This window comes from Mesoplodon bidens, assembly GCF_964165515.1.
Source record: "Mesoplodon bidens genome assembly, chromosome: 8".
NCBI classification, from domain to species: domain Eukaryota; kingdom Metazoa; phylum Chordata; class Mammalia; order Artiodactyla; family Ziphiidae; genus Mesoplodon; species Mesoplodon bidens.
This window is the reverse complement of record NC_138165.1, coordinates 20503346-20525831: the sequence shown is the minus strand read 5'-3', so window position 1 is coordinate 20525831 and position 22486 is coordinate 20503346. Positions and strand designations below refer to the sequence as shown.

General features: G+C 37.0%; 1 protein-coding gene across 8 annotated transcripts in view; it reads right to left on the bottom strand.

Annotated features, from left to right (window-relative positions):
- SESTD1 (SEC14 and spectrin domain containing 1) overlaps window positions 1–22486 on the bottom strand; it is a 140256-nt gene that overhangs the window by 3069 nt on the left and 114701 nt on the right. For 5 of the 8 annotated variants that reach the window (XM_081241861.1, XM_081241860.1, XM_081241859.1 and 2 more), the window contains 8 exons: window positions 16223–16417; window positions 15584–15698; window positions 13972–14131; window positions 10692–10773; window positions 9258–9380; window positions 8300–8491; window positions 5671–5792; window positions 2879–3120 (listed from right to left, as the gene is read on the bottom strand). In XM_081241861.1, coding sequence (XP_081097987.1) covers window positions 2991–3120; window positions 5671–5792; window positions 8300–8491; window positions 9258–9380; window positions 10692–10773; window positions 13972–14131; window positions 15584–15698; window positions 16223–16417 — 1119 coding nt within the window. In that variant the 3' untranslated portion in view covers window positions 2879–2990. Of the gene's footprint in view, window positions 1–2878; window positions 3121–5670; window positions 5793–8299; window positions 8492–9257; window positions 9381–10691; window positions 10774–13971; window positions 14132–15583; window positions 15699–16222; window positions 16418–22486 lie in introns of those variants that run through there. The other 3 variants (XM_081241864.1, XM_081241865.1, XM_081241866.1) reach the window with 2 other exon arrangements.

Sequence of the window (22486 nt, the reverse complement as noted above, 5' to 3'; positions counted from 1 at the left end):
TGACCCTATGAAAAAAATCACATTAGGACACTGTTGGGTTTTCATTCATAACTATGTGTATATGGAAACACAAATAGAAAGTAGCAGCAAAGTTACAAATGAAAAGCAACAATATTTATTATGTGATAAAAACATATTCATCTTCATTTGAACTACTCAAATTACAAATATTTCCAGATGTGCCTTATTTCACTCTTGCTGTAGACTGGATAGCTTAAGGCATATAAAATTAACTCATTTGACAATCAGTAGGCGAGTTGATGGTAGAACTAAAGAGTCTCTTTACTTACAAATTCCTTTCTGGCAAAGTCTTAATAAAAACATTCGAATTCTGTGAAATTCAGTAGGAGAAATAGATATTGAATACAACTAAGTATCTAAATTAGCCAGTATTTAAAATACCAAATGACTTCGTGATGAATAGATTCACTAATAAGTCAGTTCTAACTTTAGGAAATCTGTTTAAAACATACTTCAGACTACAATACAAGAGGGATTATTGCTAATGCTTACAACAGACCATTCACATACAGGGGAACTGAGAAACTATTATGCATGAGCAAAAGGCTGGGAACAGAAGTCAGGCCCAAAAGATTCCTTCCCTCAAAAGAGCTTATAATGGGGCTTCCCTGGTGGCGCAGTGGTTGATAATCTGCCTGCTAATGCAGGGGACACGGGTTCGAGCCCTGTTCTGGGAGGACTCCACATGCCGTGGAGCAACTAGGCCCGTGAGCCACAACTACTGAGCCTGCGCGTCTGGAGCCTGTGCTCTGCAACAAGAGAGGCCACGATAGTGAGAGGCCCGCGCACAGCGATGAAGAGTGGCCCCCGCTTGCCACAACTAGAGAAAGCCCTCGCACACAAACGAAGACCCAACACAGCAAAAATAGATTAACGCCTACCCCCAACATCTTCAAAAAAAAAAAAGAGCTTATAATGTAGCAGGTACAGACATAAACAACTGTAGCGCGTGGTTAGCACCATCATGAAGACTGAAATAAAGAATCACAAACGTTTACACTCACAAAAGTTAAGCCCTAAAAGACTGAGGATTATCGAATATAGAAAAACCTTCCTGGATGTTCTCAGAGCAGTGGCAGCATGAGAGGGAACAGCTGAACGTGGCCCCAGATTTTCTGGCATGTCTGATTATTTTAAAAAGGCTGCATTTTTTACCAAAATTACTCCAAGAGGCGAAAGGTGGAAAATATGATAAATAACTTCACCTAGGTTGGAATGTCAAGTAGGTAGCTGAAAGTACAGGCTTAGAATTTTGGACCAGATACGTAACCCAGGACACTGGGATAAAATAGAAACCCTAAGGATGAGATACTTCCAGAAGCATTCTGAAGACAGAATCAGAGAGAGCACATTTTAGTAGATGCATTTTAAGTAAGAGTTATGTGACTGGACTCAGTTACAGCAGAGGATAACATCTTCAAGGGAGGAGACACTGTCTAGGAAAAGTTGCTCAATGGTATAAATGCTGCAGAGGCAAAGAAGGATAAGGGATGCAGACTGAGAAAAAAAAAGTCATTCAATTCGGTAACTGGGAGCCCATTGAGAACCACTGCATTGCTGGTCTGTGTAAAACCAGACTGCAAGGTGCTGAGCAGTGAGTGATGAGGGTGCAGGGTCAATGGATATGGATTTCTCCAAGATGTCTGGCAGTGAAGAAGGCTGGAAAAACCAGCAGGCTCAGAGGGAGCTTTTTGCATTAGAAGATACACGAGCATTTGTGTAGACAATGAAAGGAACCAGCATACAATTCTTTGCATAATTTTGTATTGATCACAGACTACAAATTATTTTTAATCTTTCTCAAAAACATTTTCTGAAATAAAAATTAACAAAAAATTATGTTTTTACCATTTAAACTTAATATAAACTTAAAAGCACTAACATTTTATAAATTTTATTTCTAAAAGAGTTGTACAATTTTTGTTATCATACTACTTCAGAATCTTGCTTCTAGTCTATCTTGAGAAATTAAATTTTATTAACAATTGCTATTTTAGTTCCTGAAAGATTACTCTGATATAAAGGATGACACTTAAGTAACTATGTAGGCCTTCTTTCCCAGCCCTCCTCCCCCAGAAACAAAATATCTTCAGGGTAGTTAATAATTTGGATAACATTTTTCAAGTTGAAGAAGAGAAAAATGAGAAATAGTATTCCATTATTCGTAAGTTCTTAAAGATCTAAATTGTTCTTCACAATAATTTTTCATGATAAAACATGCTTATTTATTATATACACATGCTTACATATAAATTTCCTGGCTAAAATACATGCAACCAACATGAAAAAGACAAATACTAAACCATCCTCACAATGCTAAGAATGCCCTTTTAAATAAGGCACTCATGTTTGGAAATAGATATAACCACCAAATTAAATAAGATGTTTAAAAGAAGCCTTTTATTAAGCACAAACAACTTTTATACATTATCAATACAAATAGGAAAATGTTTTTTAATGAATATGATATATCAAAATTCTGAAGGTTTTCTCCATACTGACACAATAAAAATAATCAATTTTGAAGGAGAATTACAAAGTAAAATTTTGAGGACACCACTGTCTACTAATAACAGTTTAACTATAGTCTAAATTTACTACATCACTTGGGGAGGAAGGGCAACCATTTTTTATAGAGAGAATTTCTAAACTCTTATTAGCACCATTCAAAGCTTATTATCAGTTATTCATCTACAAACTGACAGGTCAGGTAAAGCTTTAAAGCAAGTTTTCAGTGCAATGTTTACAGTTCCTTCTTTTAAGATACTTGGAGTCTATGGTCTCAAAGCATGTTAAATAATTCTGCCTTGGTAGTTACAAGATGTTAACACGTGGAGAGAAGTGTGTAATAGAAAGAAATGAGGCTTATCCTGGCTGTGAAATGCATCTTAACATCGTGTAGCTGATGCTGCAGTATGCCAACGACATGCGGGATTATGAACTGCAGATCTCCGGGAAGAAGGCAGCTATTAGCTCTCTGTAGTCATCATTTCGGGATGTCTCAGCTGCTGCCTTTTGAGACTAACTAGTTTCATCCTGTCTCTGATGTGTTCTGCAGTAGAAGCCATGTCACTTGGACTCCCAAAATATTGTTCAGTTCTAAAAATCAAAACAGAAAAAGCCCAGTCAGATTAATACAAATCCATTGACTGTAGTGAATGCAAAAGGAAGCAAAAATTACCATAAAAATTACCTACGTGGTATGGTGTTAGTTCTTTTTGCAGACCATACTGTTTACCTCTGAGTAGCAATTTGGTAGGAGAAACATTTTTTAAAATGGCATAACATATATTAAGACATGTTGAGAAACATTTATTAGAAGTATAAATGTCCTATCATGTACACTTATGATAATCTCAATAAACCAAACAATTCAACAAATAAACAAAACAATGCAACAGTATAAATGTTATACTTTTAGCTTGGGGCCCATAAGCATACACAAATATAAAATTTGTATGTGTACTTCAGTGCTAAGGGCTACGGACACCAGTTGTCTAATATAACTAGCAAGTAAAATATCCATTTAATGTTAAGCCATCATTTGGGACATTAATAGATAAAATTATTTAATTTTATCCTATCGGCAAAGACACAGTATTCAGAGTCACAGAATCTTTTAGAGCTCTAAGAGTTCTTGGAAATAATCTGGTTAAGCTCCTCATTTTTTAGATCAGGAAACTAAGACCTAGAAAATTAAATGACTAAGATAACACAGTGGAAAAAAACAGAATTTGAACCTGGGTCTTCAAGCAGTGAATCCAGAGAGACCACCTAATTTCTTTTATTGTTCTAGGAGAATATTACAAAAGATAAATCTGACTAAGCTTACTGTCAAACTTTACACAGCATAAACAAATTATCATATAAAAGGGAATGAAATAATAATTGCAAATATTAAAGTTGTGAAATTAGAATATACAGCCCTAACTTGCTCTTTTATCTTAAAAATGAAAACGACACATGAACTATTTGTAGAACACAGGAGGAGAAGCCCAGGCAAAAATACCAGGGGTAGATGCTCCTAGGATGACTTAAGTAGAATGAGACCGACTTTATGACAACTGGTTATGAAACACAGAAATGAGATTTTGGCGGGGGGGCGAGTCCTGGAATGGAACAACCAGAAGCACCCTACTAATACTGTTACCAGCTGAATTTATAAACTTTTAGATTTTATTCTCTTTTAAACATTGGAGATATACATGCCTTTAAGCTACTTCCGATTGTTCAAGTTTAGGTACGACTAGAGATTATCTAAGTATAGACTATGAATAGTATTTGTTCATGGGCATAAAGTTATATCTTCTCAATATCAATTCCAAATAATCATTTGAAGTTCATGACACAGTAGTAGTGGCACTTACCATGTGTCACAATTGTTTTAAGTAGTTTATATACATTTAGCTCATTTAATTCCCTCGCTCTTGTAACCTGAGGAGGTATGGAAAATATATCCCTATTTTTATTTTTATTATTTATTTATTTATTTATTTATTTTTTGCGGTATGCGGGCCTCTCACTGTTGTGGCCTCTCCCGTTGCGGAGCACAGGCTCCGGACGCACAGGCTCAGCGGCCATGGCTCATGGGCCCAGCCGCTCCGTGGCATGTGGATCTTCCCGGACCGGGGTATGAACCCGTGTCCCCTGCATCAGCAGGCGGACTCTCAACCACCGCGCCATCAGGGAAGCCCCATATATCCCTATTTTTAGATGAGGGAATTGAGGCACAGAAAGGTTAAGTGGCTTGCCTAAGACGTCATAGCTCATAAGTGGCGGAGCTGAGATTTAAACCCAACAAATCTGGTTCCAGAGTCCACAATCGTACCCATTACACTATGTTACAGTGGAAGGATACCTGTACTCAATGGTTTGGTTTCTCTATTGTCTTAATTCAACGTCCTCTGGATTACTTCTAAATTATTTTTACTGAGAAGGTCTAGCTCCTTGTAGGTAAAGCTCCTTCTGATTCATTTACTGGTCTGTTTATTTTCAAGAGGCTATTTCATATTTTTATGAGCAACTACTTGAAATGGAATGTGAGAATCACGACCCCATCATTTTACAAATGAAGAAATTAGGACTCCATACAGCACAGTGAAAAGAGAATGGATCTGGTGCCAGACAGACCTGAAACTATATTCTAATTCCACTCAGAAGCTGTGAAATCCTGAGGACCTTACTTAATCTTTCTGAGCTTTAGTTTCTTCACCTGTAAATCAAAATAATCATACTGCTCTAGCCCTGGTCAAAAGTAATTAAGGTGAAATGTTTAACTTGGGGCTTGGTATATATTTTAAGTTACTAAACATTAGTTCCCTCCCCGTCCCCTCCATGAATGAAGCCCAAAGTCACCCAACTCCTTACCATCAAAGTCAAGGCGAGAACCCAAGATGTCAACCTAGTCGATGATCTTTATTCTACAACAAGCTATCAAGAGCAATACATCTGACAGCAGCAAGTACCAATTGCTACTATTGTTAAGAGCCCAGTATGGATTTCTTTTCATTTTAAACTAAACTTTTGTAGAAATTGAAAATGTGAACCAAAGCTAATTTACCAGGACTTTTAAGAAACAGACTTTCTTCTCTTGATATCCCTTTAAGACCTTACTGATAAAAACACAGATTATAAGAACATGCACCATACCCATCAGGATAAACCACAGGAACAGTTAGTCTATCTAAAAGTGATTTCCCAACTGCTTCAACTTCATCAAATTGCTCCTCATCATTAATAGATTCAGGCTCTTCTGGACAGTCTTGCAAAATCTGCAACAATAAAAATGCAACATCAATCAAGAGACACAGAAAAGGAATCAAGTTCATGCAAATTTAGTAGATTGAAGGTGCTTTTGCTCTGTTCTTAGCATCTTCATGTACACCATTATAGAAGATTGATCAAAGCTGGCCCAAGAAATTCAAACAAAATGAAATACAAAATGAAATACACAATCCCTACTAATAATATAATACTAATAATATAACTGGAGTATGAAGAGGTTTATAGTGATTTCCAAGAAAAAAATAACACTAGACTACTATTTGGAATCTAAGCTCAAACTGTGCTTAAGTAACTATTTATTGAATACTTACTTACTTTATGTTTATGTAGCAGCTTGGGATATGAATGAGATACAGATTTTGACCTCAAAGAGCTTATAGACTTCAAAAATGAAAGAAAATATAAATACATAACAACATATGCTCAGAGTACAAACACATAATTGATGTGATTACCTAGATAGAAACTTTACAGTTATTTAAAAAAGTGATCTGCTGACCTGAGTTAAATGATGTAAGCAAACAAACAAAACAAAAATAACAACAAAAAAGATGTAAATTGATAAGGTTTTAATTCAAACACTGGGAGTTCTACAGTCCTTGATATTATTTTTTCCTTAACTATTACCATTTAAAGTTAAATGGTACAAAAGAAAAATGGTACAAAACAAAAGAAAGAAAAAAAATGCTGTGATTTGTAATAGTTATGTCTACAAGTACAGACCCACACATAGTAGCCGCTAAGTACATGTGGCTAGTGAGCTTTTGAAGTATGGCTAGTCCCAAATTGAGATGTGCTATGGGTCTAAGATACACTCCAGATTTAAAATAATAATACTAATTTAAAAAAATTACCTCCAAGAAAAAAACCTGCAATATTCGGGGCAGAAGAAAGTATTTATTTTTACAACTTTTTTTGCATTATAGTTTACTTAATCCAACTATGTTTACTTTAGCATTACTCATAAAGGACATTTTCATATTGTAAAATCCTAGATTCAATTTAAATATTTTCCCAATCACTATCATTTGCTATACAATTTGCTTATAGTTGTGGTTATATTTATGCTTACTGGTATAAAATACAACACACTCAAAAGAAAAATAACATCTGATAACAAAAGGCTTTACATAGGTTAGCACAATAAAATAACCTTAAATAGAGTTTATTATAAGCATGATAAAGGCCATGTACCAGAAAAAATAAGAACATTAATTTTCTATGAAAAAAAGTCTCAACCATATTCATTCTTACATAACTTCTTAAAGAGATCTAGGTTTTAAAATGTCCTTGCAGATGCATTTTAAAGCATGATCCTAAAAAGTTATCAGTGGTGTTAGAAACCAGGCCAGTGGTCACCCCGGGATGGGCAGCAGAAGCAGGGTGATTAAAAGAGGGCGGAGAGCCTCTGGGGTACTGGTAACGTTCTGTTGTTTGAATAGTGCACTGATTACACAGGCATGCTCACTCTATGAAAATTCAGTGAGCAGAACATTTGAGCTGTACACTTTTCTATGTTAATATTATACTTCAATAAAAAGTTTTCATTAAAACAATCAGTAGATAAACAAGTCAAGCCATTTTGTGTACTTTCATTCATCATCACCAGGCCCATTTTACACTAAAACACTGACCTGTGGAGTTCAGTGACCAGCTCAAAAAGAGTTAACTGTGGACATTTCCTAACAGATGTACTGCATAACACAGACAGAAACTGCTTAATTCCTGAGGTTCCTGGCAATTTCTCTTCTGTCCTACAGACTAAGGCTATCACATTTACATCTTAGGTTTCTCATATCTTAAATTGTATTGAACATTCCCTACATATAAACTGTGATCGTTAAGAGATCAAAACAAAGTTAACTACTTAGTAAGACTCCTCTTTGGAATGGAAATATAAGGCTTGGGTGCTATAAATTTTCACTGTGCAGTTGAGAAAAAGGTTCTATTGAAAATTTGCCTGCATATTTCATTTTTGGTTTCTGGGACTAACGAATTCATTAAATAATAAATTCTAGAATGAATCTTTAAAGATAACACATTAAAAAAGAGGTTTTATTTTTATCCTTACTCTCATAATTTTAGCTGGACAGTCTCTAAACATTATAAAAGTCACAAATGACCTTTTAAAAAATTTATGACAATTAGTAGTAGTTGCCAAAGCAAAGTTTCCTTTCCTGGCATAATGAAACAGATGGGAGTCATGACACCTGAAAGAACAGACAGTACATTCTGGGCACCAGATCTGGTGAGGAGAGACGTGCTGCTGAGAGACGACTACTGGATAGTTTCAACTCCTCTAACCATAGTACTCTAGCACTGGTATGGCTTACTAAGAATCTGATTTGAACTTTCTAAGACAATACATTATATCTAAACAAGCTTTAAACAATGGAATTAATATAAATTTTAAAAAAACAGACTAATAACAAAATTACAAGGTTAACACATTTTAAACAAACACTACTGAAACTACATTTTTTAAAAAGCGAACCTTTTCAGCATTTGAGTGAAATGCAATAGCCATTTCCAGCCTATGTACCCTCTCTTCAGATGCTATTGTAAATTGTTTCCATACTCTGTTCAGTCGAGGAAGTGTATCCCCAGATGATCGAGAGGTGCAGCGCAAAGACTGGCACAGCACAACTGTGGCCTGTAGCAACTGTCTTCCATAGTCATAAGTGCTCTAAAAAAGAAAAAGTCAACATGAAATTATAATAAAAGAATTCTGAAAAGAGGGATGGGAAAGTGTGCAGGAGGACTGAGATTACAATTAGGCAACACTACTAGAAATCAATAATGAGTAAGTCCACTGGCACTTATTGCTACAAATTGTCTGCATGCATAAATGATAAAGGGGAAGCAATACTTCCAGTTAATTTTCATTAAGTTTATTTCTTGTCTGGCTTCCCTCTCTTACTCTGCTTTCCCCACCTCGGTCTGCTCAACCATGACCCCCCACCCCACAAAAAAAAAAAAAGGTTTGCTCCTTCATTGATCAAAATGAATGGGTGGCAAGTGGGCACTTTATATTACATACAGGAAACCACACTGTTACAGTGTGAACTCAATAGTTAGGGAAAATAAATTAAGATACTTTTCACATGCAAAAAAAAAATCTGTGTTGTTATGCTAACACTAGTGAGATGCAGAAACTAGGGTTTGTCATTTACTGATTTACTTTCGTGAATGAACAGTTACTGCCTAAAAATGTCATAATATATACCATAAATCAGAGGAAGCATACAGAACCTGTATTCAGGAAAACATAAACCCTCTCAAGTTTATGCAGGCTAGTTTTGATTCACCCACTGACATTTTCTTAGTTCTGTAATATTTCTGGATTAACGTAACCAATCTTCTTGGACTTGGAAGGTTAAGTTACATTACAATCATGCAGAAAGCTATGCAAACACAGAGCCTGTAGAAAAGGAAGATAACCAGTTCTGCACCTGTGCAACATCAACAAATTTTCTATGCTTCTCCAGTAGAACTTTCGTTTCCTGAGCATCATCACCCAATCTGATGTGGGTCTTAAGAAGAGCATCCAGAAGTTCACTTAGCCATTCTACTGCCTAAATGAAAATAAATAACAGTGAAGCTGGATTCATAACTCTTTATGTCTTATATCAAAACATCATATTTATATAAAGAAAGATTACTATCATGTGATTAATTAATCCATTAGTTATAACCTTAATAGCTTATTTCATTCAATGCCAAGCTACATGAATTAATGACCTCTTCCCACTCAGAATTTTTAAAAATCTAAAGACTAGACCTATTAAAGAGAAGCACTCATTTAAAGTTAACATCACGATTTATATTAATAGAACATCATGTGTTTATGTAATATAATCTTATTGGAATCTCATTATAGATTTATGTTACTACTTAAAATCGTAAGTTTCTTCTATGTCAAGCTGGAATCATGTTCTTTGATGCTAACTACACAAAGATAGCAAATTGTTTATCTAGCTGAAAAACCTTCTTGTGGGTTAAAAAGCAATAAGCTACACCAGCCTTCATCCTGAGATGTGTAACTGACAACCAAATCAACAGTAATAAGTAACAAATAATCCCAATTTCTAGCTCAATAGAGCATTTCATTGAGAAGATAAGTCAAATGAGACCAGTAAGGGCTTCCCTGGTGGTGCAGTGGTTAAGAATCCACTTGCCAATGCAGGAGACACGGATTCAAGCCCTGGTCCGGGAAGATCCCGCATGCCATAGAGCAACTAAGCCCGTGCACCACAACTACTGAGCCTGCACTCTAGAGCCTGCGCACCACAACTGCTGAAGCCTGGGTGCCACAACTACTGAAGCCCACGCACCTAGAGCCCATGATCCACAAGAGAAGCCACCACAGTGAGAAACACGCACACTACAACGAAGAGTAGCCCCCACTCGCCGCTATTAGAGAAAGCCCGTGCGCAGCAACGAAGACCCAATGCAGCCATAAATAAATAAATTAAAATAAATTTTTAAAAAATGAGACCAGGGGGCTTCCCTGGTAGTGCAGTGGTTGGGGGTCCACCTGCCGATACAGGGGACGTGGGTTCGTGCCCTGGTCTGGGAGGATCCCGCGTGCTGCGGAGCGGCTGGGCCCGTGGGCCATGGCTGCTGGGCCTGTGCGTCCGGAGCCTGTGCTCCGCAGCGGGAGAGGCCACAGCGGTGAGAGGCCCGCGTACCAGAAAAAAAAAAAAAAAAAAAGAGACCAGTAATGTAAGTGGGAATACAAAACTTTATTATTTTGACAGGATAAACTAGAATCTGACAATCAATTTATTTGCTTAGGATCATGAAAAGTACACTTTTGTTTATAGTTAGGTGAAATCAATCTTCTAAGAAAAGACAAGTGCATAATGTGCCTGATTGATCTTTACCTGGGCAGCATCTTCTTCACATTTAAACAACTGCACCATCTGAAGCATCTTTAACCTTCGCACATCTACCATGTCTTCACATCTAATAAATCCAAACATAAATTTAGGACATTTCAGTTTTGTTGTTAACTAGTATAACACCACCATCTGGCACAAGTGTTTTACAGTATACTAAAATACTCAGTCCTACACTATGGAGACTGTAACTATTTTGTATTGATTTGTAAGAATTTTAAGGATATCTGTATCTGTGTTATATCAAAACCTTAAAATACCTGAAATGGTACTAAATCACAAACCCTTCTGAGTATAGTATGGATTCTGCAAAATACTGAAGCAAAGCACAAACACAGCAGTACACTAAAACCTGAAGCAATATCAACTGCCAATTAACATTACACAACCTTCAAAGATAAAAATGTAACGTTTCTAAAATACTAATGTAGAGAATGATGCTCCAAGGGAATAAAAAAAAATAAAGCTTTTCATTACATTACACATTACCCAGAGTAATATCTAATTTTGAATTTTAAAAAACCTCCATCTATGTTCTTAAGAAAGAAAAAAAATTCTGTTGATCTCTGGGTGGAGAGAAACACAATTCAGAGTATTCTTAAATTTTACTGTGGTCTGCCTGGATAATATACAGGTTACAATTTTAAGCTGACTTGATCTAGCTCAGCTCTGATCCCTTCATTCTGATTCCCTTCATTCCCATGCAATTCCATGAACTTTAGATGGGAAGGTGGAAACTCAGTGCAGTACCAAATACCAGTAACAAGCTACCCATGAGGCACTGGACTCCACTATAGTTGATATTCTTAAGGAAACTTGATAACAATAGGTAAGTCATTGTCACAAGGCTATTTTTTATAAGGATGCCCTCAACAAAAGCCCATAACATATTGTTAAAATGCAGCTTGGTTAAACAATTCTACAAGGGACTGAAGGGAAGTAATCATGATAAGTATTTTTACAATTTGAAGCTAAAAGACAATGTAAGACACTTCAGTGATGAAGATGGTATCATACACATATTCAACACATATTGTCAGGTATGAATAATGTGCTTGAAAAGGATAAGACATGGTTTCTACTATTAAGATGATGGTCTCATTTGGGGAGATGGACTTTTAAATAAACAATGTGATAAACACTACTGCGGAGCTGTATGAGAACAGGGAGGAACAAGTAACAAACTTGCCTTGGAAATCTAAAAAGGTTTCCAAGGATAAGTACCCCTGAGTCTTAAAGAATAAGTAGGAATCCACTCGGCAGAAAACAAGGAAAGACGTATTCTAAGTCATGGATGCATGAAATAGCATGATGCGTTCAGGAAAGTGAAAACAAGTGTGTGGTTTTGTAGAAAAATTAAAGGAGGTAAGATCATGCAGGATTGGATTATGAAGGGTCTCCTACACTATTCCAAGGAGACTGAACTTCATCTGAGAAAATAGGAAGTCACTGAGAGGGGTTTATACGAGGAAGTTGGGGATTAGATGTGCACTTTACAAAAGACTGCGCTCTTGCACAACAGACTGTAGACAAGCAATGCCAGAGGCAGCTAAGATCAGGAAGAAAGAAGTGTTCCTGATTCAGAGACAGCAGAACTTGGGCATCTGATTAGGTTGTAAGGGATGAGGAAGAGTAAGGATTTTAAGAAATCCTTGGGATAAATTCCAAGTTTGGTAGCTGATGGTATTTGGAACCTGGATAGGAAACTAAAGGAGAAGAGCAAGTTTTGGAGGAGAATGATTCTGATCTGTCCGTATTAGTTTTTTTGAGTAGTGTATGGGGCATCCAGGTGGAGACATTCAGTAAGTAAGAGGAACTACGGGTCTAACATACAGGAGAAGGGTCTGGGTCAGAGTCATAACTGCTCAATCACGGTCATATTAAAGAAGGTCATTAAAGTAGGGAGAAGACAAAGAGTGAGAAGAGAATTTGGCCTCAGAACAAACCCTGAAAGCAGTGAAATTAGCTAGAGGACAAGAAATCAGTGAAGAAAACCAAGAAGAAACAGAGTGCCAGGAGGAGACTCATAAGGGTGTTTTCAAAGAAGACAGGTTGTCAGGAAGTTTCAAGAAGAAAGAAAAAGTCATTTGTGCCTAATTCTATTCAGAGTGGTCAAGCAACGTCAGGACCAAAAGTATTCCCTGCATTTTGAGCAAGATCAAGCATTTATTACACATGGCAATTACAAAGTCACTTGTGACATCAGTAAGAGTATGTCCAGTGAGATGGTGAGGGGCGAGGGGAGACTGAGAAGTGATGAAAAGTAACTAGAAGCAGTGAGGAAGTATGAGTGCAGATTAGACCATCAATGACAGCTGTCAGGAAGGAGAATTCTAGGGCTAGAAGACAAAGGGTTGAAGGTATATGCATGTGTGTAGTTGTCTAATTTTTTTTTAATAGGAGAGATTTAAGCATTTAAATGAAAGGCAGGGATCAGAGCAGAGAATGGGAATTGATGGAGTGAGAAGATGATGGGGACACACGGCTTTGATAAGAGCAGACTTGTGATGAGAATAAATAATGAAATGGATACATTTGCAGATATGAGGATAGAAGGAATTTCTGTCTAATGACTATTTTCTCTGTGATGTAGGGGAAGAGTTTCTGTGAGGTTTTTGTTGATGACCTTAGAATTTCTAAGTGTACAAAGATTTCACACAACCGTGCTAGCCTATATATACTAGCATATGTTAATTTAATCCTTTACTTTGCAATACTCTGCAATTGCTATTGCAAACTGAGTTTTCAAAGAACCCTTTAAATTCCTAGTTCTGCATCAAAGGAAACTAAACATCATCTTACCCAGAGTTTACTGTCTAATCCTTCTACAGCAAATATGAGAACAATGGATGCATGAAAATTTCTGAGACATTTAGATGAAGAAACACATCAATGTAAATGACAGATTTAATAGCAACTCTAAACTAATGAAAATGGAAAAGCAAAATTCTCCAAAAAGAGTTTTCTTAAAAGATAGAAGAGTCATAGGCTACACTGGGGATATGGAATGTGATGTACTTGAGCGGAACCGAAATTTTTACCACTGAGTAAAAAGGGAAAATGTACCCATTAATTGAACAAACTGCCATTATTTGTTAGTACAATTATATACAATAATCATTACATTCACCAAAAACCTACTACATGCCTACTATATAACAGGTAAGAATTTTTACTTTGTATGGAAAATATAATTACATCACTTTTCATTTTAATTAATATTAGGTTGTCTTAGCAAAAATTAACATGAACAGTCAAACTTTGCCTTTGTTTCCTAAGCTGCATATCTTCCATCACTCCTTGTATGTGGTCCACATTTTCTTTATTTTCAATGGTTACATCCTTTCCATAGGCCCAGGATGCCTGATTGGAGATCTGATCCAGAAGACCTTGACCTTTTTCACGTAAACCTTGCAATCCTACATCTAAAACAAAAGTTACTATATTTAATCTCTTAAACCAGAGAAGCTTTCCCTCCCTTAAGTAAATCCTCTCAGCAGATACTATATTTGGATTCCAAGTATAACAACTTTGTACATTAAACTACTTTGGGGTGGAGCCCTCTGAATATTTTGATCAATAAAACCCCTTTAAATGTGGCTCAAACTGGAGCTCCCTCTCATTCAAATTCTCCCTAAAGAGAATTTCCAAAAGGTGAATTTCCACAGATAACAATTACTTTTCAAAACTGCAAATAGGAAGTGTGAGAATTTCTATTTTGATAAGATTTTCAATTTTTTCCTTTCTGTTTTTATGTAGTCCAATTTTTAGGAGAACAAGGCAAATATTCTGTTCAAAAAATGTGTGAGTTACAAGACATTAAAACATTCAAGCAATGTATTCTCACTGTAAAGGACACTGAACATTTTGAGTATAGGCGCTGTCCAGCTTACACCCAACGAGAAGCAACACTTAGGATATGTTTACAAGACTCTAAATTAGGTACATATACCAGAATTCTTTTAGCATTTTTAAAAGAAAAATATGGTTTAAGAAAACTTGTGACATTTTGAAATAAATTTCATTTGGCATATTAAATACTAAACATGTATTACTCATATCATCTGTTAAAAATAACGAAGACTGTAAGCAAGTAAAATGCCAATACAAACGTGATTTTTCAAACCCATTCCCTCAAGTCCTTTTCAAAATTAATTAAATTGGTTCAATCACATGTCACCATTTCCCACTAAATCTCTGCCTTAAGTTACTGCTTTCCTCTCCTCCATTCTCCTTTGCCCTCCTGTCCCACTCAGTACAACCCCCCTCCCATTTTCACATCCACTATCCACCTCTCCCAGTCACATCTTAAGGAAATTCACTGTATTTCCTACTGTAGTAAAATGTAAAAAGCCTTGGTGTCAAGTAAGGGTACTAGCTTAATGAAACTGGACCACCTCTCCTTGGAGAGTATGTAACCTTGGCAGTATTCCCAGTTTGGAGAAACAAATGCACAGAACCAAATCAACTATTTTTTCACAAGGTTAGGATATAGCAACAACAAAAATCATTGCATAAAACACAGTTTGGGGCATACAGGGTTTACCACAGAACACTTCACAGCTAATTACAGTTTATGCATGCACTACAAATAACTGTTCATAGAATATGCAAGACATAGCACCTGTAGATTCGGCTGGGTAAATAAGAAAGGCTAAAGGCCCTGTGAAGGAAGGGTGACTGACCAACAATGAAAAATAAAAACTGTAGCATAAATTACACCCTTTAAGGGGATAAAGCCTTTTTTATACCATTTTTTCCTATGGTCCCTGTAAATAATTATAATTAGATCAGTGTAAGTTGACTTGTCTAACCATGGTAGTGATATTTTTAAAAAAAAGAACCCTTATGTTTCAGCATTTTTAAAATCTGCTTACCAACACTTTTCAGCTTCTCTTCAAGCAGTTTTAAAGTTTGCTGAATCGATGCTCCATCAGCTGGTGCTACATCTACGCACAACATCCCTAATAAGCCATCCAACTGCTGAGACAACTAAAGCAGAGGGACACCAAAGAGATAACCCTGATGTAATCAGCATCTAAAGTGTTTAATGATTAATGAGGTTTATATCTAATGAGGTTATCACAATTATACTTGAAAAAGACTCTGCTGTTAAAAGACAAGGACAAATAATTAGAATACATGTTATGTGAATGACAGAACACACAGATGCATGCACCAGGAAGACAAAGTATGTCCAGGTCAGCAGAATGTTAAAAAGTATTGAAACTTCCATTTCAATCTATGTTATAAAGCATGAAGATTGAAAAACTATCCAAATGAAATATATCTAAGAGGTTGGGACACTCTATTTAGACACACACAAAAAAGTTTAGCTGCATGCAGAATGACTTAAAATTTTTTAAAAAATCAAAGAAGTGTATCTTATTTCCCCCACCAGTAAATTTTACTGTTCCAGAAAAATAATTAGGAGACATGCAAACCTGCAAAAATGATGTGCAGATAAGTATTCAGATAATTTGAAGAAAAGAAAAGCAATCAGAGTAGACACTTACATCTTGGGCAACACCATGAAATTCAAGAGCTGCTTGTAAGAGATTCTGCCTAAATTCCAGCTGACTGGCCTGTCGATAACAAACATCACTAAGTTGTTGCTGCAGCGACTTCAGTTCCACAAGATCTTCCTCATCCCCAGCATTTAAGAGTGCTGCAATTTGCTGATTAAGTTCCACATAAACTGCAAACCATTCCTGTAATATAGACGTTGTAAAGTAAATTAAGGATCAAATCAGTTCCTGAAGAATACATTACATTTTACAATATCTCCAGACATACTAAGTAACATATATGAGAGTTTTCTAAAGCAAAATTATTTAAATTGAGGATGAAAAGTCCCTGGCGCCCAAATCCTTCCCCTGCTATCCCTGGAATTCATTCCTGCCAATAGCAGGATCTATTTGCTCATCCTGGCCTCTAAACGTCCCCTTCTCTTTCCTGTTGTATGTGAAACCTGTCACGCTCAGAGGAAGCAGTTAGCTCTGCAGCCCTTCTGACAGCTGTTTTTGCTTGTACAGCCAGCCTACCACAAGCCTGGAAGTGGGGGAGATGGCTGCCTCACTCCTCATTACTCTTTCCAAACCATTTCTTCTGCTCCTTCTCTCAAAAACCACATCTCCAGTGAAATGCATGTAGTTGGATTACATCCTGCCAACCTTTTCTGTTGCGTGCCCTCATCTCAGAGCTAGCGGACTTCCCTGAACTTCCTCTCAGTGCCAGTCTTCTTCCTCACTTCCACTGAGTAGACATCCAATCAACACTGAACTCTTAGTTCCTTGACTGCCTCCCTCACTTCCAACTATCCTGTCCTCACCCCACCTCAGCTACCTACTCCAATAGACACAAAATTTTGTCATTATCATATACTATTATACAGCCCCCAAATCTTAATGTCAAGAATCCCATTCTCTGATCACCAGTTGCTGACTCTCCAATTTACATCCTTTAGTATGCCTGCTCCTACAGCCCCATGAGGTCCACCAATCCATTGATCTCAGCACGTTCTACTGTCCAGCACTCAGGAGCCTCATGTCCTCCCTTCGACCCTTTGTCAGAGGCTATAACCACCTCCCAGGGCACAACCCATGCTCATGCCCTGTTCTCTTTCCTTCCATCAGATTCACCTGTTAAAAATGAAGAACAGATGCAGAAAAGGCATCCATTTATGAGAAAAACTCTCCAGAAAGTGGGCACAGAGGAGACAAACCTCAGCATAATAAAGGCCATATATGAAAAACTCACAGCTAACATCATACTCAATGGTGAAAAGCTGAAAGCATTTCCTCTGAGATCAAGAACAAGACAAGGATGCTCATTCTCACCACTTTTATTCAAAACAGTTTTGGAAGTCCTAGCCACAGCAATCAGAGAAGAAAAAGAAATAAAAGGAATCCAAATTGGAAAAGAAGAAGTAAACCTGTCACTGTTTGCAGGTGACATGATACTATACATAGACTATCCTAAGGACACCACCAGAAAACTACTAGAGCTCATCAATGAATTCAGTAAAGTTGCAAGATATGAAATTGATTACAGAAATCTGTTGCACTTCTATACACTAAAAACAAACTATCAGAAAGAGAAATTAAGGAAACAATCCCATTTACCATTGTACCAAAAAGAATAAAATACCTATGAATAAACCTACCTAAGGAGGTAACAGACCTGTACTCGGAAAACTATAAGACACTGATGAAAGAAGTTGAAGACGACACAGATGGAAAGATGTACCATATTCTTGGATTGGAAGAATTAATATTGTTTAAATGACCATACTACCCAAGGCAACCTACAGATTCAGTGCAATCCCTATCAAAGTACCAATAGGATTTTTCACAGAACTAGAACAAATAATTTTAAAATTTGTATGGAAACACAAAAGAACCCGAACAGCCAAAACAATCTTGGGAAAGAAAAATAGAGCTGGAGCAATCAGCCTCCTTGACTTCAGAATGCAAAGCTACAGCAATTAAAACAGTATGGTACTGGCACAAAAAAAGACCCATAGATGAATGGAACAGAATAGAGAGCCCAGAAATAAACTCATGCTCTTGTGGTCAATCTGTGACAAAGGAGACAAGAATACATGATGGAGAAAAGACGGTCTCTTCAATAAGTGGTGCTGGGAGAACTAGACAGCTACATGTAAAAGAATATAATTAGAACATTCTCTAACACCATATACAAAAATAAACTCAAAATGGATTAATGACCTAAATGTAAGACCAGATACTATAAAACTCCTAGAGGAAAACACAGGCAGAACACTCTTTGACAGGAATCACAGCAATATTTTTTTGGATCTGTTTCCTAAAGCAAAGGAAATAAAAGCAAAAATAAACAAATGGGACCTAATGAAACATAAAAGCTTTTTCACAAAAAAGTAAACCAACAAAAATTACAACCTACTCAATGGGAGAAACTATTTGGAAATGATATGAAAAATAAGGGGTTAATATCCAAACTACATAAACAGCCAATGTAACTCAACATCAAAAAATAAATAGCCTGATTAAAAAATGGGCAGAAGACCTGAACAGACATTTTTCCAAAGACATACAGATGGCCAACAGGTACATGAAAAGATTCTCAACATTAGTAATCATCAGGGAAACTCAAATCAAAACCACAGTGAGATACCACCTCACACCTGTCACCTCACACCTGTCAGAATGGCTGTCATCAAAAGGAACACAAACAACAAATGTTGGCAAGGATCTGGAGAAAAGGGAACCCTTGTACACTATTGGTGGGAATGTAAATTGGTGCAGCCACTGTGGAAAAGAGTATGAAGGTTTATCGAAAAACTAAAAATAGAATTAACATATGACCCAGCAATTCTACTCCTGGGTTTATACCCCAAAAACCCCTAAAACGCTAATTCAAAAAGATACATGTACCCCAATGTTCATAGCAGCACTATTTACAATAGTTAAAATATAAAAGCAATCTAAGTGTCCATATACAAAAGAATGGATAAAGAAGATGTGGGATACACACACACACACACACACACACACACACACACAATGGACTACTACTCAGCCATAAAAAAGAACAAAATGTTGACATTTTTAGCAACATGAATGGACTTAGAGGACATTATGCTAAGTGAAATAAGTCAGAAAAAGATAAATCTATATGATACTGTATGATAATCCATATAAATGTGGAATCTAAAAAAATACAACAAACTAGAAAATATAATAAAAAAGATGTAAACTCACAGATATAGAGAACAAACTAGTGGTTACCAGTGGGGAGAGGAAGTGGGGGGAGGGTAAGATGGGGGTGGGGATTAAGAGGTACAAACTATTAGGTATAAAATAAGTCACAAGGATATACTGTACAACATGGGGAATATAGCCAATATTTTATAATAGCTATAAATGGAGTATAACCTTTAAAAACTGTGAATCACTATATTGTACACCTGAGACTTATATAATATTGTGTATTAACTGTACTTCTATTTGAACAAACAAAACCTCAGACCTGGTTTCTCTGCCTGCTGTGTGCTTCCAGCAGCTGAAGGTGGCTGGATCAAATCAGCTATGTGGATAGGTGTCTTTTTAAAGTTGTTACCAAATAACCTCAAATGGGCCTTCAGAAACCCTATTGTATTTCTCTAGTTATTTCACCTCCCTATTCTTATGTTTTTTTCACTTCTTAAATATCCAACTCCCTTTCACCTCTTCACTCTAGCCAAAAATCCAACTTCATAATTCACTACGACGCCATCAGAAGAGAACTCTTTCATCCTCTCACAGACAAATCTATGACCTTCCTTGCTTCTGTAGCCCTAGGCTCTGCCTTCTCTGCTAAAATAATGAAGGAACTCTGCCTGATTCTAAGGCCAACTGCTCCACTGCACTCTATAGACTAACCTCTGCTGCCTATGCAAGGCTTTGCTCTTGCAATTATCTTCTCTTTTCAACTGGATTACTCCCATCAGCGTACAAATAAACTGCATCTTCTACTAAAAAACAAAATATATACTTAAGATATGTGCATTTTAATATATGTAAATTAAAGATAAAAAACCTTCCCTTAAAGGAGATCGTTATATTCACTCTATCTTATTTCCTATTCTTTTTTTAATTCACTCTGATCAGGATTTTGTCCTTCCCACTCTTATAAAAAAATCTCAGTCTTTATCTTATTGGACCTCTCAGTTGATTTTAACAATGGTGACCACCTCCCCCTCCTTCTTCACTTCATTCCTGAGCCACACAGATCCTTTTCGCCTCTTCTGCTGGCTCTCCTTCCTTTCCTTGCCCTCTAAATTTAGGAGTGACCCAGGGTTCAGCTTTCCAAAGGCTCTTTTCTTCTAAACCAATACTCATTGGGTTTGGATGATTTCATCTTGTCCCACGCCTTTAAGTAACATCTATAGACTAATAGTATCTTCAACTTTGACCTCTTCCCCAGATACTGATTCTCCAGCCTCCCAAACCTACTTCTCTCAGTTTTCCCCACCTGAATAGTCATTAAGGCTAAACACATGACTCCTCCAAGAGCCAGTCCTGCCGGCTCAACCTCCTAAGCCTGACAACTTCTCACCACTTCTGTTGCCTCCATTCTGTTAGCCCCCTGTCTTCCTATTTCACTGTTTGTCCCTACTCCCTATCTCCTATACAATAGCTGGTGATCTTTTAAAAACATAAATCAATTATCTGCTCAAATACTTCTCCAATGATTTCACATAATATTTAAAACAAACTTGAAGTTCCTTTTTCTGGGCTAAACTCACATGACATGTTTTGGCCCCTGACTCCCTATCTGGCTCACTGCACTCCAACACTGCCAACGTACCTGCTGTTCCTCTATCATGGCAAGTAAGCTCCTGCCACAGAGTGTTTCTACTGCTGTGTCCTCGATCTGAATTGCCCTTTGCTTGGATTACTCCTTCATATCATTTCAAGGTCTCTGATTAAATGTCATCTCCTCAGAGAGGCCCTTCCGGAAAGCCTTACCTACACTGCTCTCCACTCCCTCTTTCCTCAACTTGAATGTAAGTTCCATATGATAAGACAGTGCTATATTCTCAAGAGCCCAGAACAACAAGTGACATTTAGTATGTGCCCTACTAGCATGTACTGAGTGAACATATAAAACACTTTTTATATTAGGTATCGTAGATTTGCTGACATTAAATTAGGTAGGTAACAGGTACTGTTCCAAATGTGGTCTCTCTTATGCCCTGTACCTAAAACTTGGGTTTCCCTAATTTGTCATATTGTCTTATTGCCTGAACTACTATGGGATTTTTGAGTATGATTACAGAGATGATGTAGTCATACGTAATGCAAAGAACACTAGACTTGAAAGACAGACTCAAGGTCTGTCTTTTTCCTTCCTAAGGGTGTGATCTTCATCAAGTCACTTAATCTCTCAGAATCTTTTTCTTTCTTTACAGCAGTATGTTCAACTGGTGGCGATTTTGCTCCCTAGAGAACATTTTGCTATATTTAGAGACATTTCTGGCTGTCACAACTGGGAGGGAGGGATGTTACTGCACCTAGTGGGTAGAGGCCAATGATACTGCTAAACACCTACGATCCCAGGACAGTCCCTACAACAAAGATTTATCAATAAATAAATCAATAATGCCAAGGTTGAGAAAACCTGTTCTCTACAGCTGTCCCTCCGTGTCCTTGGGGGATTGGTGCCAGGGATTCCAAATTCCAGCCATGCTCAAGTCCCAATTTATGTAAAATACTTTCTAACCACACAGTGATTATAAAGCTTAATGGAGACTGACTGATTTAAAGCAGAAAATATTGCCTGAGAAAGTGATCACTGTTGTGTTCTAAATAGAAAGGGATTTCACAGTCTTATCTATAGTACTTACAAATTTAGTTAATGCTCTAAATAAGTTGGTCTAATTCTTTGAAGAAGTAATCACAGTGATTCAGAGAAAAATAGTAAACTAAAGGATAAAAGACCTGAGATATAATTTCTTGCAGTGAGAACTCTCTGCATCAGATCACCTGGGGTGCTTATTAAAAATACCTAAGTGCCCCCCGACCTACCAAATCAGAGTCTGTGGGGGTGGGGCTCTGCCACAGGCCTTTTAACAAACACATCAGGTGACTCTCATGACCATTAAGGGTTAAGAACTACCATCCCCAAGCTGATTTTTTTTTCCTGGTTTAAACTTGCAAACTATAGGCCCTAATAACCAGACCAGAGATGCAAACAATTTAAGAACTGGTATGTCTCATGAAATTAACACCTGAAATTAGAACTGATGTTGTCAC